Source organism: Balaenoptera ricei, chromosome 8, assembly GCF_028023285.1.
Source record: "Balaenoptera ricei isolate mBalRic1 chromosome 8, mBalRic1.hap2, whole genome shotgun sequence".
Classification (NCBI taxonomy): domain Eukaryota; kingdom Metazoa; phylum Chordata; class Mammalia; order Artiodactyla; family Balaenopteridae; genus Balaenoptera; species Balaenoptera ricei.
The window spans coordinates 13,503,754-13,530,775 of record NC_082646.1 but is presented as its reverse complement, the minus strand read 5'-3'; the positions used below and the strand labels follow the sequence as shown (position 1 = coordinate 13,530,775).

The 27,022-nt window shown below is 51.7% G+C and overlaps 4 protein-coding genes across 6 annotated transcripts; 2 read left to right on the top strand and 2 right to left on the bottom strand.

The window, feature by feature from the left end:
• The first annotated feature begins 54 nt into the window (after positions 1–54).
• On the top strand, positions 55–9,613 carry VPS11 (VPS11 core subunit of CORVET and HOPS complexes). 2 transcript variants are annotated; one of them, XM_059930233.1, is made up of 16 exons: positions 55–263; positions 876–1,023; positions 1,121–1,256; positions 1,586–1,749; positions 2,351–2,598; positions 3,336–3,537; positions 3,937–4,088; positions 5,032–5,218; positions 5,908–6,054; positions 6,180–6,368; positions 6,471–6,632; positions 6,861–7,000; positions 7,089–7,291; positions 7,421–7,592; positions 8,019–8,241; positions 9,103–9,613. In XM_059930233.1, exons 1-16 carry the CDS (start codon positions 76–78, stop codon positions 9,265–9,267), a joined length of 2,826 nt encoding a protein of 941 aa, XP_059786216.1. In that variant the 5' UTR covers positions 55–75; the 3' UTR covers positions 9,268–9,613. The 2 variants fall into 2 exon arrangements, with proteins under 2 accessions (XP_059786216.1, XP_059786217.1); XM_059930234.1 differs by having other exon boundaries at positions 173–343; positions 852–1,023.
• A 1,899-nt stretch (positions 9,614–11,512) lies between these two features.
• On the top strand, positions 11,513–19,220 carry HMBS (hydroxymethylbilane synthase). Its single transcript, XM_059930231.1, has 14 exons — positions 11,513–11,729; positions 13,949–14,002; positions 14,348–14,420; positions 14,795–14,844; positions 14,931–14,986; positions 15,370–15,447; positions 15,677–15,754; positions 15,876–15,951; positions 17,084–17,197; positions 17,448–17,486; positions 17,689–17,808; positions 18,051–18,104; positions 18,227–18,313; positions 18,412–19,220. The coding sequence occupies exons 1-14, from the start codon at positions 11,697–11,699 to the stop codon at positions 18,583–18,585; spliced, it is 1,086 nt and encodes a 361-aa protein (XP_059786214.1). The 5' UTR covers positions 11,513–11,696; the 3' UTR covers positions 18,586–19,220.
• Positions 19,169–20,539, bottom strand: LOC132370359 (histone H2AX). The gene has a single exon (XM_059930232.1). It carries the CDS (start codon positions 20,451–20,453, stop codon positions 20,022–20,024), a length of 432 nt encoding a protein of 143 aa, XP_059786215.1. The 5' UTR covers positions 20,454–20,539; the 3' UTR covers positions 19,169–20,021.
• Positions 20,540–21,596: 1,057 nt separating this feature from the next.
• On the bottom strand, positions 21,597–26,522 carry DPAGT1 (dolichyl-phosphate N-acetylglucosaminephosphotransferase 1). Of its 2 annotated transcripts, XM_059930229.1 has the most exons (9): positions 25,886–26,522; positions 25,451–25,571; positions 25,062–25,275; positions 24,670–24,816; positions 23,504–23,588; positions 22,946–23,134; positions 22,537–22,624; positions 22,215–22,370; positions 21,597–22,131 (listed from the first exon to the last, which is right to left on the bottom strand). In XM_059930229.1, exons 1-9 carry the CDS (start codon positions 26,044–26,046, stop codon positions 22,066–22,068), a joined length of 1,227 nt encoding a protein of 408 aa, XP_059786212.1. In that variant the 5' UTR covers positions 26,047–26,522; the 3' UTR covers positions 21,597–22,065. The 2 variants fall into 2 exon arrangements, with proteins under 2 accessions (XP_059786212.1, XP_059786213.1); XM_059930230.1 differs by lacking the exon at positions 22,537–22,624 and having other exon boundaries at positions 23,017–23,134.
• Between the last annotated feature and the right edge of the window lie 500 nt (positions 26,523–27,022).

Genomic DNA, 27,022 nt, shown 5'->3' with positions numbered 1-27,022 from the left:
GAAGCTGCCGGGTCACGTGATCCGCCGGCTCCTCTCATGTGACCTCTCTACCGGAGGCGGGGGCCTTCGGCCAAGATGGCGGCCTACCTGCAGTGGCGGCGCTTCGTTTTCTTCGACAAGGAGCTGGTGAAGGAGCCACTGGGCAATGATGGGGCTGCTCCCGGGGCTGCGCCTGCCTCTGGACCCTCTGCTTCCAAGTTCCTTTGCCTCCCTCCTGGCATCACTGTCTGCGACTCAGGCCGAGGGAGCCTAGTCTTTGGAGATATCCTTCCTCTGGAGCTGCCTCTTCCCTCCCCGAATCCCTGAAGAGATACAGCTGGGATGAAATCTGTCCTTCAGAGGGGTTCGTGTTACGTGCCACTTTCCTTTAGATGGGCGCCCAGTGCTCCTTCTGTGGTCCGAGGGAAGAAAGGAGGAAGTCCGTTCTCTAACTTGTTGCCAACTGAGCGAACAATCCTGGGCGAGTCATTTAACCTCTCTGGGCTTCAATTTCCTTATCTGCAAAAGGGGCGTAAACTAACAGTTCGGCAAGGCTTTGTTTTTGTTTTTGTTTTCTTTAAGATCGATGAAAAGAACGGATGCAAGTTGGCTTTAAAAGATGAATATATGAGGTGTCATTATCTCCCCAGCCCAGTATTGTGGGGGAGGAGTTAAATGAGGCCATGAGTTTGCTGCTTTGTTTTTCATAATGCTGCCACTAAACTCGGGCCTTTCTTTTCTAGTCTTTTTAAGATGGTGGGGAGTTCCCAGAAGATAATCTGTGGAAAAACCCTTGAAAAATTTAAAGAGTTGTATGTATGTTAGTTGTTATTTGGGTTCTGGCCTAAATTTAAGTATCTCTCCTTGGAAAGGAGGCTCCTTGACTACTCTGCACACATGGAAGGCCAGATCTGGTTCTTGCCCCGCTCCCTACAGCTTACCGGGTTCCAGGCCTACAAACTACGGGTGACACACCTGTACCAGTTGAAGCAGCACAACATTCTGGCATCTGTCGGTGAGGATGAAGAGGGGATCAACCCCCTGGTGAGTCCTAGAAAGGAAATGGGAAAGACCCAGGAGCCTGGGAATGGCTGTTTGTTGGAGGGTGACTAGCATTCACACATCTGAGGTCTGTCCACAGGTAAAGATCTGGAACCTGGAGAAGAGAGATGGTGGCAATCCACTCTGCACTCGAATCTTCCCTGCCATCCCAGGGGCAGAGCCGACTGTTGTATCTTGTTTGACTGTCCATGAAAATCTCAACTTTATGGCCATCGGTAAGCAGAAAGAAGGCAAAGCTAACACCCCATGATTTTTTATAGATTTTCTTCAGAGTTGCTTCTGCAGCTCATCTTCACTGTTTTCATGAGACCATTTTGTACTGAACTGATGCGTTTGAGATTTTAAAGTTCTGGATGGGAAAGCATTTAGTTTTGTTCTTTGAAAATGAGTCAGTGAGTCCTGATCTTCATGGTAACCACTGGAGAAGTTGGTTATGAGGAGAAAGATTGTCACTTCTAACAAGTGCCTCAAGTAGTCTTTTTCCCCTTCTGTGCTTCCTGATCTATTCAGCCTCAATAAAATGCGATTTCTTGCTCTCCTGTAGGTTTCACAGATGGCAGTGTTACATTGAACAAAGGGGACATCACTCGGGACCGGCATAGCAAGACCCAGATTTTGCACAAGGGCAACTATCCTGTTACCGGACTGGCCTTTCGCCAAGCAGGAAAGACCACTCACTTGTTTGTTGTGACAACTGAGAATGTTCAGGTATGACCAGGGCCTCCACTGTTACGGGCAGGCAGGAAAGGCTTTAACATTGCTCAGGGGGCTAGGGTAAGGAACTGACAAAAGAGGTAGAATTCCTGCAGTTTTCATCATACAACCTTGAATCATTTGCCCAGCTTAATATTTTATTTCCTCACTTAGGAGACTGGGAAGAGTTAGAGCTAGGAAAAGAACTTTTGGTCTTGTAGTAAAAGACCTAAGTTTTTCTCCTAATTAACTTAAGAGACACTGGACAAGTTGCTTTACTTCTCTGGTTCCTGTGCTCCTAATTTATAACAGCTTAGTCTCAGCAATAGTTTTGTTTTGTTTCAGCAATGGTTTTTGGATAAAGCAGTAAAATTCTCTTACTTGCTAAATACCTGTAGTAAGTAGTGATAGTATATACAGAGGAAAGAAATGTAGTCTTTGCTTATATATTTAATAGATGGGTGGTGGTTAATGGAGATGGCAAGCAGCCAGGGAAAGTCTTAGGGTGCTAAGAATTAAGAAGAGAGAGCCAATATGTAGGTGGAGATACCTTTGGGAAGGCTTAGATGCCTCCTCCTCAAAGAGAGCCTGTTAACCCCTCTCTTACTTCCTGCAGTCCTACATAGTTTCTGGAAAGGACTACCCTCGTGTGGAGTTGGACACCCACGGTTGTGGCCTGCGCTGCTCAGCCCTAAGCGACCCTTCTCAGGACCTGCAGTTCATAGTGGCGGGGGATGAATGTGTCTACTTGTACCAGCCTGATGAACGGGGGCCCTGCTTCGCCTTTGAGGGCCATAAACTCATTGCTCACTGGTTTAGAGGCTACCTTGTCATTGTCTCCCGTGACCGGAAGGTTTCTCCCAAGTAAGGACTCCACGGAGAAGCAAAAGGGAGAGGGCTGAACTTGTTCCCCAGAATTAACCTGATTTTAAACTCCTAATGCCTGGATCCCGTCAATCTCCTATTTGGTTTTAGGTAGATTGTGCTTACACCTAGACTCAGTTATAATGTTTTTTTTTTTTTGCTGAAAAGTGTGTGATTTTGCTGCAGACATTTGCTGAGCAGCCCTGATGCGCTAGAATGCTCCAGGGAATTTGGGACCTGGTATTGGGATTTTTACTCCTTGGTCAAAATGAATTGGATAGAGGAACAAGAGACTGAGTAGTGGAGAAATTGGAAAGTTCTGGGAGATGCAAGACATGGCGTTTTTTTCTCTGAGCCACCAGAAAGGGCGATGGGGTCTTCAGCGTGATGCAAGTGATCCTTGTCAGATGTTAGTTTTCATTCAGTACTAAGCTCAGTGGCCTACATGCACCAGGCACTAATTATTTATTAAATAATGGATGTTGGAATGTAGTTAATTTTTCAATGTGTTGCCTGTATTAATTATAGGATCCTAAAGGGTAAGACCAGGTCTATATGTTCTCTTCCTACAACTGCCAGCGCCATGCTAAATGTCACAGGATGAGCTGCTAGAGGGGCCAAAGCGGTGTCTTGTTCTGGGTGGAATGGGCAGCACCAAAGTTGTCACAGGAAAGGAAATCGAGGGGAGCTGAGACAGAGGTGGTACAAATATCTGGGTCTTTCTCTTTCCCACACAGGTCAGAGTTTACCAGCAGGGACTCCCAGAGCTCCGACAAGCAGATTCTCAACATCTATGACCTGTGCAACAAGTTCATAGCCTATAGCACCGTCTTTGAGGATGTAGTGGATGTGCTTGCTGAGTGGGGCTCCCTGTACGTGCTGACGCGGGATGGGCGGGTCCACGCACTGCAGGAGAAGGACACACAGACCAAACTGGAGGCAAGGCCACCAGATTCCCAGAGCTGGCCGTGGGCACCCAGACGCAGCTCTAGGAACAGGCTCCCCAAGTCCCTTGGCCAGGGTGTTTCCTTCCCTTTGGGTCACTTACTCAGCTCCCTTAGGGTAGGATTACAAGGCCAGTGGCCTGGGATGAGGCCTTAGAGGGAAGCAGTGGCTGGGAGCCTGAACCCACTCTCAGGGTCCACTCTGCCTGCCTGCAGAGAACCTTGTGAGGCGAGCTGATGTTGCTCTTGGGGGTATCTGAGAGGTCTCACCCTGTCTAAGATCTAGGCTGATCGGGGCTTCACAACTGTCTGCCTTGTGTGTTGTGGGTGCGTTCTGGGAAGGTGTCTTCTCAGGACTGCTTCTTCCAGTTTTCTAATCTCTCTTCCCTTCCAGATGCTGTTTAAGAAGAACCTATTCGAGATGGCGATTAATCTGGCCAAGAGCCAGCATCTGGACAGTGATGGGTTGGCCCAGATCTTCATGCAGTATGGGGACCATCTCTACAGCAAGGGCAACCATGATGGGGCTGTCCAGCAGTATATCCGGTCAGTCTGGAGGCGCTTTAGGATATAGCTGTGAATGCAGGGACAGGCAGCCAGACAGGCTAAAACCTGCGCTTGGGGAAGGAGGGTAGACTCCACTGTGAACCGTCTTTTTTTCCTCCAGAAACTGTGATGCCTCAAGTGAGAAGACAGTATACCTTATTGGAAAGGGAGTGTTTTGGGTCAAATATTACATGACCAGCATGCAGTTGAGCTGATGAGTATCTGTTATTTTAGATGTGAACTTGACCTTTGTTAATACTCATTTTGATAAGATTCTTTTTTTTTTTTTTAATTATTTATTCATTTATTTATGGCTGTGTTGGGTCTTCGTTTCTGTGCGAGGGCTTTCTCCAGTTGCGGCAAGCGGGGGCCACTCTTCATCGCGGTGCGCGGGCCTCTCACTATCGTGGCCTCTCTTGTTGCGGAGCACAGGCTCCAGACACGCAGGCTCAGCAATTGTGGCTCACGGGTCTAGTTGCTCCGCGGCATGTGGGATCTTCCCAGACCAGGGCTCGAACCCGTGTCCCCTGCATTGGCAGGCAGATTCTCAACCACTGCGCCACCAGGGAAGCCCTTGATAAGATTCTTTAAAGGGAAAAGGGTATTCATCTCTTGCTTCCACACTTTCTTCTCTCAATAGTAATTCTTAAATTAATAAGGGGTCTTAAGAACCTGTCTAGCCTCTTTCCCAACCTCTCTCGAATTCCTGTTTTCAGCCAAGTTTAAGAAACAGTGCTCTGGAGCCTTGCTACTCATGTGGTCCATGGTCTAGTAGAATCGATATTGCCTGGGATTTTGTTAGAATTGCAGAATCTCAGGCCTTACTCCAGACGTGCTGAAACAGAATTTGCATTTTAAGAAGATCTTCAAGTGATTCCTATGCACATGAAAAGTTTGAGAAGTACGCTGACCCCAGTGCTATTTGATGCATATGCCTCCCTAGAACCATTGGAAAGTTGGAGCCATCGTATGTGATCCGCAAGTTCCTGGATGCCCAGCGCATCCACAACCTGACGGCTTACCTGCAGACCCTGCACCGGCAGTCCCTGGCCAATGCCGACCACACCACCCTACTGCTCAACTGCTACACAAAGCTCAAGGACAGCTCGAAGCTGGAGGAATTCATCAAGGTGCAGGGTGGTGTTGGCGGGGGATTCCGTGAGGGCCCCACTGAGCATGAGGGGCTCCACCAGGGCTGCAGAGACAGGGAAGAGCTGACCTTATTTGGGGACCAGAGTCCTCTGGTCTATAAACTAGGAAGAGGAATAGCCTTTTTTGCGAGTTTTCTCCTGTTTTCTCTCTTGGTTTTTTTTTAATTCTTTTTGGCTGCACTGCGTGGCTTGCCAGATCTTAGTTCTCCCACCAGGGATCAAACCCGGACCCCCGGCAGTGGAAGCGCAGAGTCCTAACCACCGGACCGCCAGGGAATTCCCACCCCTCTTGTTTTTTGATGCCAGAACTTCTCGTGGTATCTAAGCCCAGGGAAGCCCTGTGTTCCCGGACGAGTCCCTCTAATAGTAGAGGCAGAGGAAGACTTTTGGAGAGGCAGGATTACAGTGCTTTAAAAGCATCAACTTTAGGACTTCTCTGGTGGTCCAGTGGTTAAGACTCCACGCTTCCACTGCAGGGGCCGTGGGTTCGATCCCTGGGTGGGGAACTAAGATTCTGCATGCCGCTCAGTGCTGCCAAAAAAGAAAAAAAAAAACATCAACTTTTTTATTGCCTTAAGAATCTGGTCTTAGAATCAGATGCATATTTCCTTTCCTTTCCCCAACCACAACCTCTCTATGACTGGTTTTGTCTAATGTCTCCCTGGCAGACAAAGAGTGAGAGTGAAGTCCACTTTGATGTGGAGACAGCCATCAAGGTCCTCCGGCAGGCTGGCTACTACTCCCATGCCCTCTATTTGGCTGAGAACCATGCACATCACGAGTGGTACTTGAAGATCCAGCTAGAGGACATCAAGGTAGCTGAGCCTCTTGACATGGGCAGGACCCTGTTCTTTTTCTAGGACATCCCTGGGATGCTGAAAGTGCTTCCCGGTGGGTGAGGCAGGAGCACGTGCTTATTCTGCCCTTTCCCTCTCCACAGAATTATCAGGAAGCCCTTCGATACATCGGCAAGCTGCCTTTTGAGCAGGCAGAGAGCAACATGAAACGCTACGGCAAGATCCTCATGCACCATATACCAGAGCAGACGACCGAGTTGCTGAAGGGACTTTGTACTGACTATCGGCCCAACCTTGAAGGCCGAGGCGATAGGGAGGCTCCAGGCTGCAGGGTGAGGCCTCAGGGAGAATGGCTTTTGGACAGCAGGGATCACCTTAGCAGCCCAAGTACCGAGCCCACTCACTCGGCCACCTCTCCTCCCTTGCCATCCTAGGCCAACTCAGAGGAGTTCATCCCCATCTTTGCCAACAACCCGCGGGAGCTGAAAGCTTTCCTAGAGCACATGAGTGAGGTGCAGCCTGACTCCCCGCAGGGCATCTATGACACACTCCTTGAGCTGCGACTCCAGAACTGGGCTCACGAGGAGGAGCCGCAGGTGAGACCTGGCAAAGCGGCCGGAGGCGCTGGAGAAAAAACTGCTTCCGTTTCTTTCCTGGTTGCCTCTTGCTGCTTTCTTTAGACCAATAACACCTCACCCTTGGGGGCTAAATGGTCCCCCGTGAAGAGGAAATTGGACTGAGGGGAAGAGATAGTTGACTTGCCTGGTCCTGAGAGGCCTTGTCGTTTTTCCATGATGTCCAGCAGCTCTACCCTCCTCTTTTAGGTCAAAGAGAAGCTTCACGCAGAGGCCATCTCCCTACTGAAGAGTGGTCGCTTCTGTGATGTCTTTGACAAGGCCCTGGTCCTCTGCCAGATGCACGACTTCCAGGATGGGGTCCTTTACCTCTATGAGCAGGGGAAACTGTAAGAGTCTGGGGAATCTCAGGGAAGGGGAACGTAGCCGAGTCCCTTGTGGGGGACAGCTGCTGACGTGTGCCTTCCCCGGCCGCAGGTTCCAACAGATCATGCACTATCACATGCAGCACGAGCAGTACCGGCAGGTGATCACCGTGTGCGAGCGCCACGGGGAGCAGGAGCCCTCCCTGTGGGAACAGGCACTCAGCTACTTCGCCCGCAAGGAGGAGGACTGCAAGGAGTACGTGGCGGCCGTGCTTAAGCACATCGAGAGCAAGAACCTCATGCCGCCTCTTCTAGGTACTGCGGAGGACGGGGAGGGTGGCTGGGTGCAGGCTGCCGACAGTCGGGCTCGGGCAGGGGCCCTTCAGTTCTACCCAGAGGGCTGCTTGGTTCATGGTCTTGTTTCCTCCCGGACCCCCATCTCAGTGGTGCAGACCCTGGCCCACAACTCCACGGCCACCCTGTCTGTCATCCGGGACTACCTGGTCCAAAAACTGCAGAAGCAGAGCCAGCAGATCGCGCAGGACGAGCTCCGGGTGCGGCGCTACCGAGAGGAGACCACCCGTATCCGCCAGGAGATCCAGGAGCTGAAGGCGAGGTACTTGGCATCCAGAATTGTGGAGGTATCGGGAGATAACACTGTTCTTCACAGGGTGTCATTTTTCAAAGACAGAGGATTGTATGGAGTGTGTTTGAGCATTTCATTCTTGAACATCTGTTTTGATGGAGGAATTCCAAAGAATGATTTACTACGTAGAACGTGATTTATTGGGCTTTGGAGGATATTATCTTGTAGCAGGTACTTTTGGGTTGGATGGACCTGCTAGGAGGGTGCTGAGACTCCCTGCAGGCTCAGCGTGGGGTCTTCCTGTGACCCCCTTTAGGTGGTAAGAAGAGCAGGGCCTCGTAGTTCCTTAACGGGGACCTCTCTCTCCTCATTGCCTCCAACTGCCTTCTCTCTCCACATGGTTCCTGGCCCTGCCCTCACTTTTTGCCACTCTTTTCTGGTCTCCCTTGCGTGTAGTCCGAAGATTTTCCAGAAGACCAAGTGCAGCATCTGTAACAGTGCCTTGGAGTTGCCCTCAGTCCACTTTCTCTGCGGCCACTCCTTCCACCAGCACTGCTTTGAGAGTTACTCAGAAAGTGATGCTGACTGCCCCACCTGCCTCCCTGAAAACCGCAAGGTCATGGATATGATTCGGGCCCAGGAACAGAAGCGAGATCTCCATGATCAGTTCCAGCACCAGGTGGGGATGACGTGACTCCCCCGCCCCCAGGGAGGTGGTGAGCGCTGGGGACTGGTGTTCTTTTCTCCTCCTCCTCTGGGTTTTTTTTTTAAAAAAACGTTTTTTATTTCTTTAATGTATCTATTTTATTTATTTATTTTGGCTGCATCGGGTCTTCGTTGCTGTGCGCAGGCTTTCTCTAGTTGCGGCGAGCGGGGGCTACTCTTCATTGCAGTGCGCGGGCTTCTCATTGCGGTGGCTTCTCTCTTTTTTTTTTTTAAAGAGATGGAATGAGGTGTTCTGTTTTATTTTGATGGATTGATTGATTTTTGGCTGCGTTGGGTCTTCGTTGCTGTGCGCGGGCTTTTTATCTAGTTGCGTTGAGTGGGGGCTACTCTTCGTTGCGGTGCGCGGGCTTCTCATTGCGGTGGCTTCTCTTGTTGTGGAGCACGGGCTCTAGGCGCGCGGGCTTCAGTAGCTGTGGCACGTGGGCTCAGTAGTTGTGGCTTACGGGCTCTAGAGCGCAGTCTCAGTAGTTGTGGCGCATGGGCTTAGTTGCTCTGAGGCATGTGGGATCTTCCCAGACCAGGGCTTGAAACCATGTCCCCTGCACAGACAGGCGGATTCTTAAGCAGTGGCCTCTCTTGTTGTGGAGCGTGGGCTCTAGGTGTGCGGGCTTCAGTAGTTGTGGCTCACGGGCTTTAGAGCACAGGCTCAGTAGTTGTGGCGCACAGGCTTAGTTGCTCTGCGGCATGTGGGATCTTCCCGGACCAGGGCTCGAACCTGTGTCCCCTGCATTAGCAGGCAGATTCTTAACTGCTGTGCCACCAGGGAAGCCCGTCCTGTGGGTTTTTGACTCGCAACTCTTCTCTTTCCCTGCAGCTCAAGTGCTCCAACGACAGCTTCTCTGTGATTGCTGACTACTTTGGCCGAGGTGTTTTCAACAAATTGACTCTGCTGACCGACCCGCCGACAGCCCGACTGACTGCGAGCCTGGAGGCCGGGCTGCAGAGGGACTTGCTCATACACGCCAGGAGGGGCACTTAAGTGGCTAGTGGGAGGGGTGTGATGGTGGAGGCCCAGCAGCAGGGACACAGGGGGACAGAGACAGGGCTGTTGCACAGGAGTTAGGCAGACATGCCCAGGACTCTGCTCTCATCTGATGCCATAGCCCTCAGGACTTAAGGGGACTTTCTTTTCCTGCCTCCTTCTTCGGCCAACCTGCCATTTCTCCTGTTGACTTTTTGAGCAGTGTAGATCATTCCAGACCAGAGGGGGAGGGCACCTCAGCAACCTCAGAGTCTGGACAATAGCGGCTTTATTCTCTATCCAAGAGCACCAGGCTGTGCTTGGGTCCTGGCTCCCAGAGTCTATAAATAAAAGCATATAATGATTTCGGGGTTGAAGGATTTATTCTGGGGACTTCCTGGTGATTCTTAACTGTGCAAAATGTACTTCTTTCCCTCTGCTCTCCTAGAGCTCCCCTTCGCTTCCTACAGAGTTCCTGAAAGATGATGTTGACGAGACTTCATTCCAGTAATGAGTGGGGCCTATGGCATCTAGTAGAGTTCAGTTGAAGAACCTCTGCAAAGGCCTGAGGCCTGAGCCCCAAGAGCAGCCCGGACTGAGGACTCGGCTCTATAGTGTGGCTGGTCTCTGTGGCTCTTGTATGGACAGAGTATTCAAGCTGGAGGCAGATTCTGGTGGGGAGCCTTGGGCTTTCAAGCCTGCCTTCATAATGGGTGGGTTGGTGTCTTGCTGTATTCAGTACCAGATGATAAGCAGGATAAAAGGGCCTTTATTGAAACATTTTGTTCCCCCTTCGAAGTTGTCAGCTGAAGTTTGTGTTGCTAAGTGTCTGCGTGTAATTGGGGTTACACTGCCCGTTGGAAAATTGCTCCTATGGGGTTGTTTAATTAAAAGAAGTAACTTAGACATTGTGGTTTAGGTAGTATTTAGAAGAGGCGGATAGACTACACTACATTGGTAGCAGCTAAGAATACAGACTTTGGATCAGCTGCCCTGAGCTTGATTCTTAGTTTCACTTAGGGCAACTCTGAACCTTCTCTGAACCTCAGTTTCTTCGTCTGTACATGAGGAATTACAACATCTTTCTAGTACGGCTGTTATGAAAGTCAAAGGAGCCAATCAATGGATGTGTTACTGGTCCCCAAGAGGTCAGTGACCCCCTCAGTGGGTCCTTTGCCTGGAGTTGCAAATTCCAGTGAAACAAAACCATGTTCGGTATAGCAGAGCAGAAACTATTCGTTGATCAAGGAATGGAGAAGGGAGAGCACATGCTCTAAAGACACCTACTCCCCCAAGGGAGGGCAGTAAGAGAATTTAAGGGATAGGAGGCAGACATGTCATCAGGGCTCTAGGAAAGGGGCAGAGATTTCGAGGGGTGGGGAGCTGGGGCATCACAGTCTTCCACACGGCAGGAATTGCGCCTAGCAGAGTACAAATATCCCCCTTGGGCGGGGATCTTGGCATGGTAATGAAGCAAAGGTAGCTTTAGGACACCAGCAGGTCCTGTGGTCAAGTCAGAGCTGGTTCGGGGCTGTTGACCACTGCATATCTCTTAAAGCTCAGTTGCAAAACATCTCTGGCGAATACCAGGTGCTTTTGAAACAGAGTTAAGTCAAGCCTGGAATCTTGTAGCCCTCGGGCTGGTATGGATGACAGGTGTCCAGTTTTTTGAAAGTGGCTAATATGTGGTTATTAGTACTGTTAATGGGTAAAGCACTTTTACTCACAAGCCGTTTTCCCACTAACACTAATGTGTTGGCACTCCCATTTCAGTTATTTGTCTTTAGTTGCCTACTTCAGGGTTGTAGCAGAAGAAGCACCACATAAGCTGCACTAATTGCTTGTGCCACAGCTAAGGAGATAAAGCTGTGGAATTCTGGGTGACTAGCTTTCAGAAGCAGGCCTCTTTTATTTGTAGACGTTGAATGCAGCCTGGGGGCATGGTAAGTTGCTCAAGTAGCCTTTAACTTCCGACGCCGCGTTGTAGGGTTAATATCCTTTTCCTCTCGGCACGCCTACTTTTGGTTTATTGACGTTCCCTTGGGTGGCGGTAGGAGGGACTGCAAAGAACTTACTTTGTGGATAAATCCGGGAAGCATACCTTGGCCACTGACCATCGGTATTCCTGGCTAGGTAAAAGTAAAAATGAACAGCTGGTGGGCCTGGGTCTCAAACGCGGAAGACCGGGGTCAGCCTGGGGGAGTAGGGGCGGTAACCCAAGGTAAGGTCTTCTCTGTCGCAATCGTTCTAATTCCCGCCCAGGGGAGGTCCAGCCCCTCTGGGGCGGGGCCGGAAGTGACGCAGGCCCTTAGCAGAGCCGGGAGTGTGTGGTTGCCGGAGGATCGCGAGCTCAGCGTGCGCCCAGTGCCCGGCCGGCCGGGGCCTTCTGCTTGCCCGACTCCGGAGGACATTGGCAGCAGCTCCCGGCCTACTTCCCGCGCACAGCCATGTCTGGTAACGGCGACGCGGCCGCAACGGCGGTGAGTCCTGAGCCGGTGACCTTCGCAACTTCGGTCTTCTGCACTAGCAGTGCCACGATTGGCCCCAAGTTGCCACTCTCCGTCGTCAATTGGTCGGGACGATTATCCGTCTGTTTTTTTTTTTTTTTTTGGTTCGAATAGTTTTTAAAGGGCCAGTAGCTGGGTTGCCCTTAGGGGAATCAGTGAGCGGTGGGGGCGGACTTAAGAGCAGATGGATTGTCTCAAACGCAACCCCGTTCCTGCGGGGATCTGGATGGGATTCCATGAGGCATGGCTTCCACGGCTCTAGATGTAGTGACCCAACACAGGAAAATTAGTCTGCACGAGACAGGGTGCTATTCCCCGGGATCCCTTCACACGAGACAGGTCCGAGTCGAGATTCGGCCACTTTGGGGAAGCGTTCCATTTTGGATCCAGAGAGGAGAGTGTACCTCGAAGTCTCCGAACTGCACACAAACGTCTTGGAAGTGCACCTTCTCCCCTTTTTTTCTAATGGACACCCAGCCCCAGCCTACACTCAAAAGTCCCCAACTGAGACACATCATTGGGTTACTACCATGGACGGGGGACGCCCTTGGGCCTTCCTATTCCTAGCCTGGGGTCCCAGCTCTGGGCTTGTGCAGATGCAAACTGCAGAGCCCATGAGGCCAACGTCAGCCTGAGATAAGAAAGGAGGGGGGCAGCTGCCTATCTCTCCCTGACCTATGTGCTGGTAAGGAGTGGGATTCTCTGCCATTGCTGACATTCCTGAGTGCTGGGCTAGGAGTAAGAAGATCTGGATTCCAGCTCTCTACCCATGATTAACCCTGTGGCCCTGGGCAAGTCACTTTGCTCCTCAGAGCCAGACTTTGCTACTGTAACATAGTTCCAGAGATGCCTGCCCTGTCTACCTGATAGGTTGTTATGAAGATTAAAAGCAATAGCTCTAGGATATATATGCTCAATAAGGAATTTTTTACTGGAACAATTTGACTTGAATATGCTGTGCAGAATCAATGAAATTAAGGGATTGTTTGAACATAGCAGTTTCTGGGACCTTAGATTCCTTTCTGTGGGCTCCCTGTGGCCCAGAATTTTAGTTGCCATGTTTAGCATTTCAAACCTAACCTAATTTGCTTAGGGTCCCCCAGGGTTTATTTATTGGAGAAGTGATAGCCATGGAGTAGACTAGAGTCCAAGAGCAGCCAGCTGTCACCTCCTCCAGCAACAGAGGCCCCAGATACCTGACTGCAGAAGAACTCTGTCGGATGAAGATCCCAGAACAGGGAAAGTTGATAGTATCTGTAGTGGCCACTGTCTGATCTGGGAAGAAATAGGACCTCAGACTGGAGAACCCAGTTCTGCCTGCTTGGCACTGAATACCTTTGTCCAAGGTGCCCTGGCAAGAGGAAGAGGCATGTCCCTTTGAGTTCTTGGCTTGGTCTCTGACATCCTAATATTTCCTTCGTGGTGAAACCAGAGGCCACATTCTAGGTGAATGGACATTAGACAGCTCACCCTCTTAGTCTTACAGAATATCAAAAGCAGAAGATACTTGAGTGCAAACTTCTTCATTTTATAGATGAACAAACAGGTTTATAGATGAACAAATAAGATGATGTGTTCAAGGTCACCCAGCCAAGAGGCTGAGCAGGACTATATGTCAGATCTGTCGACCCCAGTCCTTTACGTATGCATTCCGTCCAGATTACGGGATCCACAGCGCGGCAGCTGTAGGGTAGCTCTTACGGCGTCTAGGTGGCACTGAAGCTTTCTCAAGTGCCGCTCTGTTTTGGATGCTGAACTTGTCCTCAGTGACTCAGCTCACGTTCCCCTGTGTGGCCCCAGCTGTCCTGCCCCTGCCTGCTGCAGGCCCCACCCTCCCTGGGGCCAGACTGATAGACCTTATCTCTCTACCCACCTGGCTGAGTGCAGCATTCCTGCTGCCTTAGCTTGGCTGGGCTTCAGGGCTTAGTGTCCTGGTCATTACAGCAACAGCAGGTCCTACTGTTACTTCTGTCTGGTCTCTGCTTCTCTGGATCCCTGAGGAGGCAGAAGGTATTGGGGAAGGTAAAGGGACCAGTCTTGGGCAGGGGAGTGTTTCCCCACTCTGAGGCTCAGCTGGCCACAGGCCAGGGGCTGAGGTTCCTTTCTTCCAAGCCAGTGATTCTGGTTCTTGGACAAGGTGTTGAGGAACACAAAGAGCAGCAGGGACTGTGACCTGGGGACTTTTTCTGCAGGAAGAAAACAGCTCAAAGATGAGAGTGATTCGCGTGGGTACCCGCAAGAGCCAGGTGAGTGCAAGTACCGGGGTGGAGGAGGTTTGTCAGAAGACTTCTGTGTTCACAGTATTATAAGTTGGGGGGCCCAGAGCGTTCTCAGCAGCTCGGGGATGGAGGAAATGGGGTGACTGAGTATCAAATCCCATGCAGAATGACAGATTGCATTCTGTAAAGAGATAGTCCCTGGGCTGGGAAGTTGGGGTACAGAGGACTCCCAGGCCAGACCCCTCCCCTTCCTAGGTGGGCATTCAATCCCCTCTCTGAATTCCAGTCCCTTCAGGATCTCCCTGACCCTGTGAGGGTCTGACCTTAGGGCAGTGGCCAGAGGACAGGACTAACCTGAATTTCTACCCCCAGCTGGCCCGCATACAGACGGACAGTGTGGTGGCAACGCTGAAAACCTTATACCCAGGCCTGCAGTTTGAAATCAGTGAGTTTTCTGGACAGGAATGGAAGCTAATGGGAAGCCTTTAACCCCTGGAGGGGAGAACACAGTGTTTCTGGCTTTGTCTTGGACCACAGCCTGGTCCTGTTGCCTCTGAGAATTCTTCTTGGCTGTCCCCAGTTTGGAGGGCCCTGTCCTCCTCTAAACACCTCCAGCTCTGACTACCTGGGCTAGCCTGGCATTTAACATCTGCTTTGGGTCTTTTTGTGATTACGTCTAGTCTTCCTCCTAGATCGTACATTCCCAGAGGGTAGGGACTGGGGCTTATGTGCCCAACAATCTTAGCACAAGTGTTGAGCTCAGTAGGGGCTCAATAAATGCTGATCACTGAACATCAGATTGGTTGATTCTCTCCTCAGTTGCTATGTCCACCACAGGGGACAAGATTCTTGATACTGCTCTCTCTAAGGTAACAACATTTTCCATCCAACCCTTTTCCCCCTCCTCTTTCCTTCCCCCAAAAGATTCACCCTGAGGCTCTTTCTTGCCTGGCAGATTGGAGAGAAGAGCCTGTTTACCAAGGAGCTGGAACACGCGCTGGAGAGGAATGAGTAAGTGAAAGCAGGGAGCATGGCGCCCTCCCAGGCTCTCGCTAGGACCCCAATGCACATCAGACCTGGGTATCAGCTAGACTGTTGGGCTTAAACGCTTGTATAGGCTAGAGAGGGGCTCATATGTGAGTTTTTCAGGCCTCAGAAAAGGAGAGTGTCCTGGTTCTGAGCCATCTGGCTGCCTGAGGTACAGGATTGGCTGGGGCAGGGGGATGAAAGGGAGGGTAGGAGGGGAGCGGGTCTCTGGGACCCAAGGTCTCGGAAAGGCCTGCTTCCTGAACTGCTCTAGGCTCTGCCAGTGACGTACAGGCAGGAGTGGGTGGAGAAGGACTGGGGACGTGCTGCTCAGACCCCTTCTCCTTCCCTCTCTGCCGTCTCTCTAGAGTGGACCTGGTTGTTCACTCCCTGAAGGACCTGCCCACGGTGCTTCCTCCTGGCTTCACCATCGGAGCCATCTGCAAGTAAGAGTCCTGCCAGTCAGGGGGCCTCGGCACGGGGTAGACATCATATTAACCTTGACTTTTCCCTTTGGGACCTGGCCCTCTGCCTCTAGGCTGTCTCCCCTGCCCTGAGGAGTGTCAAGCATGGCAGAAAACTCAGAAAATGCCAGTTAGTTGACTATTGAGAGAGCCTGGAAGTGACCTGAACCGAGATCTCTCCCTTATTCTCTGACTTTCCCTCCATCCCCAGGCGGGAGAGCCCCTATGATGCTGTGGTCTTTCACCCAAAATTTGTTGGGAAGACCCTAGAAACCTTGCCAGAGAAGAGGTGAGTGGGACCTGGATAGGCATCTTGGTGGGATGTGCACAGAAGATGGAGGGGTGGGAGGAGGAGGAAAGGAACAGTGCCTGCCTAGTTAAATCTCATTTTAAATCATCTCTCTGAGCAGCGTGGTGGGAACTAGCTCCCTGCGGAGAGCGGCCCAGCTGCAGAGAAAGTTCCCACATCTGGAGTTCAAGAGTATTGTATCCTTTTAGCGGAGGGAGGAGGCAGCAGCCAAGGAGGAAGACCAGGTCCAGAGGGCCCTGGGAGTTGTGAGAGTGGAAGGCGCTTCCAGAGGAAGTGGACCATGGATGCAGTGGACTGCCTGTCCTCCCATCCATCCATCCATCCAGCCATCCATCCAGCCATCCATTCATTCATAATCCTTTCATGTTTTCTTAGCCCCAGGCAAGTGCCTGGCACTGGGGATATGGTGAGCAAGATCAACATTGTCCCTGCTTACACAGAGTTTACATTTTAGTTCTGGAGACAGACAACCAGGCATTGATAGTACAGAGTGATACTGAATAATGATTACATCAAGGGAGGGGGGTTGGGGGGGGTGCTTCCATTTTAATTTAAATGTAAATAATTAAAAATTTGTTTTATTATGTTGATTTACAACGTTGTGTTAGTTTCTGGTATATAGCAAGTGATTGTTGTACATATATATACATATTCCTTTTCATATTCTCTTCCATTGTAGTTTATTGCAAGATATTGAATATAGTTCCCTGTGCTATATAATAGGACCTTGTTGTTTATCTATTTTATATATAGTAGTTTGCATCTGCTAATCCCAAACTCCTAATTTATCTCCCCCTATCCCCTTTCCCCTTTGGTAACCATAACTCCATTTTTATTTTATATTCCACTATATTGTTTTGATTTTTACAATGTTATATGTTTGTAAAACTGATTTTCAAAATAGTATTTGCTAAGTGCTCCAGTGTGCAAAGTAGGGAATTCTCTGGAAGCTTCTAGCTGGCACATCTAAACACAGACTTGAGAGTCAGGGAAGGCTTCTCAGAGGTCTTGTAACCTTGGGCAAGTTATTAAATAAATTAAAACCTCTCTATCATTTTTCTCATCTGTAAAATGGAGATGATAATACTACTACTTACATCATAGGGTTGTGAAAATTCAATGAATTGACATATCTAAAGCACTTTAGAACAGCGTCTGGCATGTAGTAAGTATGAGGTAAGTGTTAGCTGTTGTCATTAAGCTGAGAACTCAAAGGTGAGAAGTTAGCAGATTGAGAGACTCAGGCAAAGGGAACAGCATAAGGCTCCAGACTGCCCAAAGCTTGTGGTCCTTAGCGCCTCTCCACAGCGGGGAAACCTCAACACACGGCTTCGGAAGCTGGATGAGCTGCAGGAGTTCAGTGCCATCATCCTGGCCGCAGCTGGCCTGCAGCGCATGGGCTGGCAGAACCGGGTGGGGCAGGTAGGGCCTGCCCCTCTTCCCTCCCCAGTTGATCTTCATCTCCTTCCTGCCTGTGTTCTCTTTTTGAATACCCACCTCTAACAGTGCAAGCTGGAAATGAGTCCCAGGTTGGGAAGACTGGGGATCAGAGGCCAAACTCCCACTCTTGCCTCTCCAGCCCTTCTGTATGCTAGGAAAGCCCGATCTCACTGCTGTGTGCTTTTAGGCACTCCCACCTCCACCCTTCTGACTGCCTCTTCTGCCCCCACAGATCCTGCACCCTGAGGAGTGCATGTATGCTGTGGGTCAGGTATGCTTGACCAGGGAAGTTGTGTGTTGATGTGTCTCTTTCTTTTGTTTTCAACCAAGAACATTCCCAGGGAGGGGCAAGCCTTGGGAGGCTACTGGCCCAAAAGGACCTGGCAAACAGGTGGAAGTAGGCTGGTTCCCATCCTTAGTGCCATTGGTTGGGGAAAGATTGGCCCTGATATCTTAGTCTATTTTTCCATCAGGGGGCTCTGGGAGTGGAAGTTCGAGCCAAGGACCAGGACATCTTGGATCTGGTGGGTGTGTTGCATGATCCTGAGACTTTGCTTCGCTGCATTGCTGAACGGGCCTTCCTGAGGCACCTGGTAGGGCCTGTGCTCTTGTGGAGGGGTGGGTACCTGGGGAGCTGGGAAGGGCAGTGGGGAGATTTCTCAAATAATTGCTCTGTATTTAGTGGTAACTCATCCTTGAAAGTATGGACAGGACCCAGGTCTGGGCCGCTACCTCATTTTCGGTTATGTCCTTAGAGGGGTCTGTTATCTCTGAGGACTCTGGGTACAGGGTGGTGGTAAGGGTCCTTGGAGCTCACAGGGGGAACTTGTTGCAGGAAGGAGGCTGCAGTGTGCCAGTGGCGGTGCATACAGCTATGAAGGATGGGCAAGTAAGCAGGGGAAGATGGGTGGGAGGGCAGGGAAGGGACATCCTGAGCTGCCAGCAAGAAAAGCCCAGGTTTCTAAGCAGTTCCCTCTCACGATATGCTGAGGCAACTGTTTTCTTTCCCAGCTATACCTGACTGGAGGAGTCTGGAGTCTGAATGGCGCAGATAGCATGCAAGAGACCATGCAGGCCACCATCCATGTCCCTGCCCAGGTGCCAAGGCTGGAGGGTGACGGAGAGGGTAAAAAACACGTCTGTATGTTACTTCCCCTTTCATGCTCACCAAATCCTACCCTCCTTGCCTTGCCCAGCATGAAGATGGCCCTGAGGATGATCCACAGCTGGTGGGCATCACTGCCCGGAACATTCCACGACGAGCCCAGCTGGCTGCTGAGAGCCTGGGCATCAGCCTGGCCACCTTGTTGCTGAACAAAGGAGCCAAGAACATCTTGGATGTTGCACGGCAGCTCAATGATGCCCACTAACTGGTCTGTGGGGCACAGGTGCCTGGGTTGCTGGTGCCCCGTGCCTACATCCCAGCCCTCAGTGCCCCATTCTCACTGCTACCTGGGGGGTGATTACCCAGGGGATTGAACTGCAGGGGCAGAGACTCAGAGACTTATCTAAACTTGGGGCCTTGGTGATGCCTTGTCTCCTCAGTAGGTGGAGGCTTAGTCTCTAAAGAAAAAACATCTAACAAGCCACAGCCTTTGAATGTAACCAACTCTACTAATAAACTAGATTTGAAGGTGGTTTTGTTTTTGATGGGGTTGCAGGAAAGAAAGATAAGGACAACCACAAGACCCTTTGCTCCTTACCTCAGAGGCTAGGACCCCTGTCCAAAGTTCTCCTGGAATACATTGCTTTCTGTTTCTGTCTCAGTAGTTCTGACAGAATAAATTGTCTCCCAGGGAACATCAAGAAAGAACCATGATCTTATAATCTACGATTTGCCGCTCCAGTTAACGGTAGAGCCTTTGTATCAGATAGCTCCCCTCCCCCACTACCTTTAGGAATCTACAAAGTCATCGATCCTACAACCCGTCTGCAAAATGAAGAGGCACCTCATTGTTTAAAAAAGAAAACAATCCTTTAATAAACAAAATTAGTCCATCTGAAACTCCCCAATACCTAAAGTACTGTCTTGGATGGGTTAGCTGCAAAATTCCAGTTCCGAGGCCAACGGCGGCTCAGTCCAGATGGGGATTAACGGACTAGTGCTGGTATCTAGGTGCTTGGCTTGCGGAGCGGACACGCCGGGAGGGGCGCGGGTCCAGGGGCAGGACTCCCGCAGCCCCCACGCCGCCGGGACCCGACACCGCGGGAGATGCTCACGCCGCGAAGTGTGTCTTCCGGGGCGCGCACAGGCCTGCGAGTGGAGATGGAGGGAGCGCGGACGTGCAAGGCTCGGGATCCGGCAGCAAAGGTCGTCCCGGGACAAATGAAGTGACCGACTGGCTCCGCCGCCGTCGGCGGCAACCGAGTCCCGTCCGGAGCACCGGGCTGGTGGGGAACGCGCGCGGCCCCGCCGGCGGCCGTCCGCACCGACTCACCTTCCCCGCCACGCGCCCCGGCCCTGCGTCAGCGCGGCCGGCCCAGCCTTCTAGAAGGTGCCGCGGCCTCCCCGCAGCCCATCAGCATTCGGGGGCCAGGCCGGCCGAGTCACGAGCTCGCTCCTGGCACCGAGCGGCGTTCAAACGGCCGTCCTCCGCCGAGCCACGACCGGAGCGAGCCGCGCGGGGGAGGGGCAGGCCGAACGGCGGCGGCGGCGGGGCCGCGGAGGGGGCGAGTGCGCGGCCGCCCGGCCCGGAGCCCGACGTGGCCCAGCTCTTTCCGTGAGCGTTGTGGTGGCCCTTAAAAGGGCCTTTGTGGTGGCGAGGGGAGGGGCCGGGCGGCGGCGGTGGCGGCGGCGCGGGCGCCCTCAGTACTCCTGCGAGGCCTGGGTGGCCTTCTTGCCGCCCGCGGGCGCCTTCGGCCCCACGGCGGCGCTGGTCTTCTTGGGCAGCAGTACGGCCTGGATGTTGGGCAGGACACCTCCCTGGGCGATCGTCACGCCGCCCAGCAGCTTGTTGAGCTCCTCGTCGTTACGGATGGCCAGCTGCAGGTGGCGGGGGATGATCCGCGTCTTCTTGTTGTCGCGGGCCGCGTTGCCCGCCAGCTCCAGGATCTCGGCTGTGAGGTACTCGAGCACCGCCGCCAGATAGACCGGCGCGCCGGCGCCCACCCGCTCGGCGTAGTGTCCCTTCCGCAACAGCCGGTGCACGCGGCCCACGGGGAACTGGAGGCCCGCTCGTGACGAGCGCGACTTGGCCTTGGCGCGGGCCTTACCGCCTGTCTTGCCGCGGCCCGACATGCTGCGCGAGGTAGAGGAACGGAGAGGAGGACGGCTCACAAGACTAAGGAACAGCCGTCCGCCGCAGTCCAACTGCTGCCGCGCGCGCCCAAGGGCCGCCCTTATAAGCCCCCAGGGCGCACCCCCGCGTCCTCCTGATTGGCTCTTTTCTCCAATACCCGCCTCCGGTTGGCTGCGGTTAACCCTTCGATGACGCGCCTCAGCTGAGGGAACGCGCCCGCCGATTGGTCGAATTTGAAAACCTTTTGCCCGGGGAAAAGGCTAGGAGGAGCGGCAGCAAGCAAACAGCCAACCACTCCCGGGTGTAGCCAATCCAAGTGAAGCGCGCCAGATTTAAACCCTACAGCCCAGACCAGGGCCGGAAGACAAAGAGGGTGGAGCCTGAAGCCACCTCAAGAGCCTCAGGGAAGTCTGTGCGGGTCCAGGATTTTTAAAGGAAAGGGGTCAACACTATGGCTACCTCTTCCTCCCGTCCCAGGTCTGGTCACTCCCTCTTCCTGCCTGGCAAAGGGAGAGTGAAAAAGGGAAGGAATGAGACCCCCTGAAAGTCCAACCCCGTCCCAGAGAAGAGATAACGCCAATCTTATGGCTCTTTATGCCACCTGAGCAGCAGGATTTCCTATTTATTCAACATGTTCTGTCTGGTCTGTTCTTTCTGTTCCCTTCTTTTTTTTTTTTTTTTTTTTTTTTAAAGATTTTTTTTTTTAAATTAATTTATTTATTTAGTCTTGGCTGTGTTGGGTCTTCGTTTCTGTGCGAGGGCTTTTTCTAGTTGCAGCGAGCGGGGGCCACTCTTCATCGCGGTGCGCAGGCCTCTCACTGTCGCGGCCTCTCTTGTTGCGGAGCACAGGCTCCAGAAGCGCAGGCTCAGTAGTTGTGGCTCACGGGCCTAGTTGCTCCGCGGCATGTGGGATCTTCCCAGACCAGGGCTCGAACCCGTGTCCCCTGCATTGGCAGGCAGATTCTCAACCACTGCGCCACCAGGGAAGCCCCCTCTGTTCCCTTCTTGCTAGGAGGGGCCTGATGTACTGAAAGAAAAAGGATGGGGCAGAGAGATAGGCATCCTCTCCGAGGAAATGCCTCCACCAACCCTCCCAGTCTACCCTAAAATGCCCTATATAGGAAATACACCTACAGGAACAATAAGAAAAAGACGACAGTTTATTGTCACCACTGGGAGCACCTGGCCCCCCAGTCTGCTAAATCATCAGAATACTTAATTTATAGTCAAATGTCAAGTCACCTTCGAGCCTGTGTCCCTATCCCCAGCCAGGGTTCTATCCCCAGGCCCAACGTATTTCTTGAGTGTCAGAGTTGTGGGTAATTGCACCAGAGCTACAGTATCCCACCTTAGGAGGCTGCAAAGATGGGACGGAGAGGGGGAGTGGCAAGTTGAAGAAAGCCATAGGCAAAGTCCAATCAATAGTCATTAGAGGGCAAAAAAGGCCCAGGATGTCAATAATCACAGGGGAAAGGAAATGCTGAGGACAAAATCTGGAGGAGAATGAAGGGTGAGAGAGGCCTGGGCCAGGAGGCAATCTTGGTCTAGAAGAGGTCGGCCTGAGTCAGGAAATCTGGAGGCTGTGAAGCAAAGGACAGTGGATCAGGGGACTCAGACATCATAGAAGAGTCGGACAAGCTGGTACCGAATGGAGAAGGTGACAGCACTGCCCACGACCTGTAAGGAGAAATGAACTACAGTAAGAACCACAGAGAAAGGGAGACAAGGAGATGTAAACCACATCACCAACAGCATTGCACCTGTAGCAGCAGCAGGAACAGGGTGAGGTTTCTCTCATGCATGGGCCCAAAGACTTTAAGTAGGAAGTTGATGAGGGTCATGTTGTTACACTCCGTGAAGGCACCATCCTCATTCTCACTCTGGCGCACTGTCACTAGCCGGAGGCCTTCTGCTACCTGGAGGGGTCAAAAGTGGAGAGAACTTCAGCTAATACCTACGCTTCAGGAATGGGGATCTGCTCAATGTTTCCAAACTCCCCTTGGGTGTGATGTAGGCCTAGGTTCCCCACTCCCTGAATTCCGAATGGCAGCCTAGAGCCTTACCTCCTTGTTACCCTGTTACCTTTAGAATAAAGGTGCCCAAGAAAGAGAGGCTCTTGGTCTTGAACTTGGAATAGCTCATCTCCAGTTTGCCTGTCTTGGTATTGAGTCTGCAGGGGAAGACAGCTTCATGTGACTGGGCCACTACTCAAAGAACTCTCCTCCCTGTGGTTAATTAATAGGAAGAGCACTGAATGTGGAGTCAAACACCCTGAGATCTATTTCTGGCTCTGCTGCTTGCTTCTGTGTGATCAGAGCTGCTGTGAACATTAAATGAGACCGTGGAAGTAAATGTGCTCTGTAATGTATAAAGGGCTAACTGCATGGCAAGAGTTATCCCTTCTTCGGGCCCATTGCCTTTGCACAGCAAACGTCTAAGGCATTCCAAGGGAAAAAGCTATGATGTCCCTTTCAAGCCCCAAAGCGGCTACCTGGGTATACGGTGGCGAGGGCAGGGGATGATATGCAGGAGCTGAGGCAGTGAGTAGACGAAGTTGAACACCTGGGGCATGAAGAAGAGTAGCATGGTCTTGCTGAAGTGTCCCAAGATGCCCACCACGGCAAAGGTCATGCCAGCAAAGTAACAGAAGGTATCTCCCACAAACACCCGTGATGGGTACCTGTGTGGGGGAGAGGATCTGAGCCAGTGGCAAGAGGCATTAGCAATCCTTTCTCTCACATCACACACCCTGCGCACTGGGCTAGCCCTGACCCTAGTTCTGGCTCAGAGGACATTCCAGCTCTCCCAGCAACTCTCCAGGAAACAAGGCCCTGAATCCATCTATTCCTGGGGGCTCCACAGCACCTGCCCCGGGCTACAGTTGGGTAGAGAATATTTAAGATTTAAGAATATTACCAAAAAGACCCAGAAAACACTCAATACAGAGATGCACAGGTTAAGCCTCTCCGTCAGGAGATGGGTCACAATCAGGAGGACCGTACTGGCCACAAATTCAAATAGCTGTCCCACTATCCACAGGCCTACTTACCAGTTATGGTAGAGCAATCCCAAGGTGGTGAAAAAAAAGGGTATCATGAAGTAGAGGGAAAAGACATGATCATCCCGATAATCACCTTTGGAAGCAGGGGAAAAAGAAAAAAGGAAAAGTTGATAGCCACTTCCCCTGCATACCTGGGTCCTATTTTTGTCTGTCCCTGAGTTCTGTCCCAAGCTGTATTGTCCACGTCTCTAAGTCTCAAGAACTCACTACCCCTTTTATGTCACCCACGCAGTTCCCAACAGTTCACCTCTTTCATGAACTCTTCCTAAACTAGTTACTATCTTACATTTGGTTTAGACCATTCAGACCTAGGTCTGAATACCAGCTTTACTTCCTAACTGTGTGACCTTGATCATGACACATTTAACTTCTCTGAGCCTCAGTTTCCTATCTGTAAAAAAAGGCTGATGAAAACACCTGCCACATAGAGCTGTTACAGAGTTTAAAGTGAGATCACATTTTAAAAGTGCTTAGCTTTAATAAGTACTTATGGATGCCCAACAGCCAAAAACCACCAGAAACACGTCTGTAGTCAAAGCTGGGTTTACTGACTTGAAACAAGAGAAACTTTGGAACCCACACACCATGGGGAACCATGGGATGCCTCAGTAAGGAGGTGTTAGGAGGACTTGTTATAGAATTTGTTTTAAATAATTCTGGGGAGGATGCAAGGAGGGAGAGTTTTGCCCTGCACTGAGTGCTGTCAGCAGAGATAATGCTATGATTGAGCACCTTAATAATTTTTATCCAAGAAGTAAGAGGAACTGAGTTGTTATCGGAAGGAAGCAGCAACCACTCATGTTAGCTAGAAGGGGATCTTGGTCATTTTTGTGAGATGCACCGTGTTCTTGTGGTTTTGTCTATGCTCAGACATGGTTACAGAGGGGTCTAGTTTTGGTCTTACTCTATCACGGTCACAGAGTGACCCTGTCTGATTCTGAGGTTTTATGAAGTTGTTTATGTTCAATAGGAGAAGACCATGGCCTACCTATTAGTGCCAATGCCGTTATAAATGACAGGGCTGCTATTTTTCTTTCTCACATTTAACAAATCTTAGTTTCTTTCTCATGTTTAACAAATTCCCCAAAGCCAGATATCAGGCAACTTCCTTAACACTCAGACTTCTCTTCTCTCCCTAGTCCAATCCCACCTACCTTCCAGCTCCACCAGGTTGAAGACGATGATGGAAGCAGAAATGACTAGCGACTGGCCAGCCTCTAGGCCATTAATTCCTGCTAGGATATTGATGGCATTAGTACAGAACACTGCCAGCAGCCCCATGTAGACATAGTACAGGATCCCTGGGGGGAGAAAACAGTAAGAGAAGTAATGCCACCTGTAGAATGAGAATTTAAGGATAGTCTTCTGAGAAAAGTGGTGAGGATAGAGGATGGGATGAAAGGCCAACAAAAGGATCTAAGAAAACACAGGGACAAAACAGGGAGGAGAATGTGGAGCACCAGGAAGGATGCTCTGCTGCATATCTCACAGGGCAAGGGTGCCCTGAAGTAGGGGCCATAGGGGCAGAAGTGGCAGTGCTACTCACCCAAGTCCAGATGCAGGCCAAGAAGTGGGCGTAAGGGCTTGGGTACCACAATGGTCGTGTTGCCAAAGTTGGTGAAATAGACCATGAGGAGAGGTAGTGAGGCAGCTGTGGGCAGCAGCAGCTTATGGCGCCAGCGCAGATTCAGTACATCATCCGCGAAGCCCAGGAAAATCATGCAGCAGATGGCAAGGAGCGCACCTATCAGGGCCACAAACTGGGGAAGGCTCGGGCAGGTCACGGCTCCAGCCTTCTCCCACTCCACGGTTCCTTTCAAGAATTCCCATCTTTTCTTTCGTTCTCAGCCCCTCCCCCCACACCCAAATAACCCCAACTCTCTCCAGTAGCTCCCAGTCCCAGCCACAGGCAGCAGCCCTCACTAACCCACTTACTTCATGGTGGGGGAATGCTTTACACTGCTCCTCCACAAAGCAGTTCAGGAAAGGGAAAGGGATGAAGCAGAAGAGTATGATAAGGAAAACAGCACCGCTGATCACTCCCTGGGACTCTGGGCTGTGGGCCAGCATCAAGCCGGGTGGAGGGGGAAGAGGAAAGGGGGCGTGGTCACTCACTAGTGCAAGCACCACCATAACCTGACTTGGGAGCGGGGAAGGGCACTACTACTGGAGTCCCAGATCCACCCAAGGGTCCCACCTTCCCGCCTCCACCCCTTCCCCAATGCTAACCAGATCTGCCCTCCACCTCCCAGAGTCCCGGGCTGGCTGTTGGGTTAGCACTTCGTCTCCGCGCGCAGTCCAGCACTCCAGCCCCCGCCCCTGCCTGCCCACCCCTTCCCCACTGCCCCGGACCAGCGCGCGGCCCCTCACATTTGCTGCCGGCTGGACTTGTTGAGGTCCTGGCCGCAGAGCCGTGCGGCGATGAAGTGGCCACGGAAGGCAGGGATGAGGGTGAGTGTGGCTACAAGTCCCAGCAGCGAGCCGATCAAATTCACCAACAGCGGCGTCGGCAACTCCGGGAAGGCCCACATGGTGACCGGCCAGGGGGCCCGCTCGGCCCCCTCCTTAGCTAACGGGCAAGCTGGGCAGAAGCCCTGAGGCCCCAGCAGTAAGGAGTGGCCGCTCCCCACAGGCTGGATCTTCCCACACCACCCTGAGCGAAACCCAGCAACTCTGACCTGAGCCGCCCTCTGGACTCCCTCAAGCCTCTATAAAGCAACCTTGGCTCTGCCCCACTGCATCTGCCTACCCACTGTTTCCACCCGGATCTAGTTTGCAGAGCAACTGTCGCTGTGGAAGGCGGCGGCCATTTTTAATATGGGCATAAGAGTAGGGACAGAAGTGTGATTTTAAACTACATCCTTTATTCGAGAGTTGAATCATCAAGAGGGGATTGGAAAAGCAATTAAAGAAGGACAAACAAAGGCGGATACTTTCCTAACATCACATTAAAGATGTACAGCCCAAAGCGGAAAAACTCCTTGCCCGGTTCCAAGATGAGCGCCTCCTTGTACCGCGTGTCTGACGCCGCTTACTCTTCGTCCCACGTCAAGTTTAGCTCCGTCGGCCTTCGCTGGTCGCCTTTAAAGGGCCAATGCCCCGCGTTTACTCTGGGACGTCTCTGGAGACGGGAAGATGGCTGCTGGGAGCAAGGGGGAGGGCAGGAGGAATGAGGATGTGGAGCAGAACCTGCTCGGTGTAGAAAACCTGTTGCCAACGTAGTCAACGTTGGGAAGGAAGCCAAGGTAAACACAACTCAGTTCCCCGAAACACAGCTACAATTTGGAAGATGATGTAAAATTTAAAGCGCGGACACTGGAAAAGCCCCTCCCACTTCATGTTTTTCCGTGTCCTTGATCCAGGTACTTTTCCTTCATCATCCCACCCGCCTTCTGCCCCCCCAGTAGCAGTTAGTTGCCGGGCAACACTGAGGGGTACTTCAGCACTGAAGGGGCTGGGAGTACCCTCATGCCCTCAGGTCTTGGATTTAACCCCGTACTTGACTTT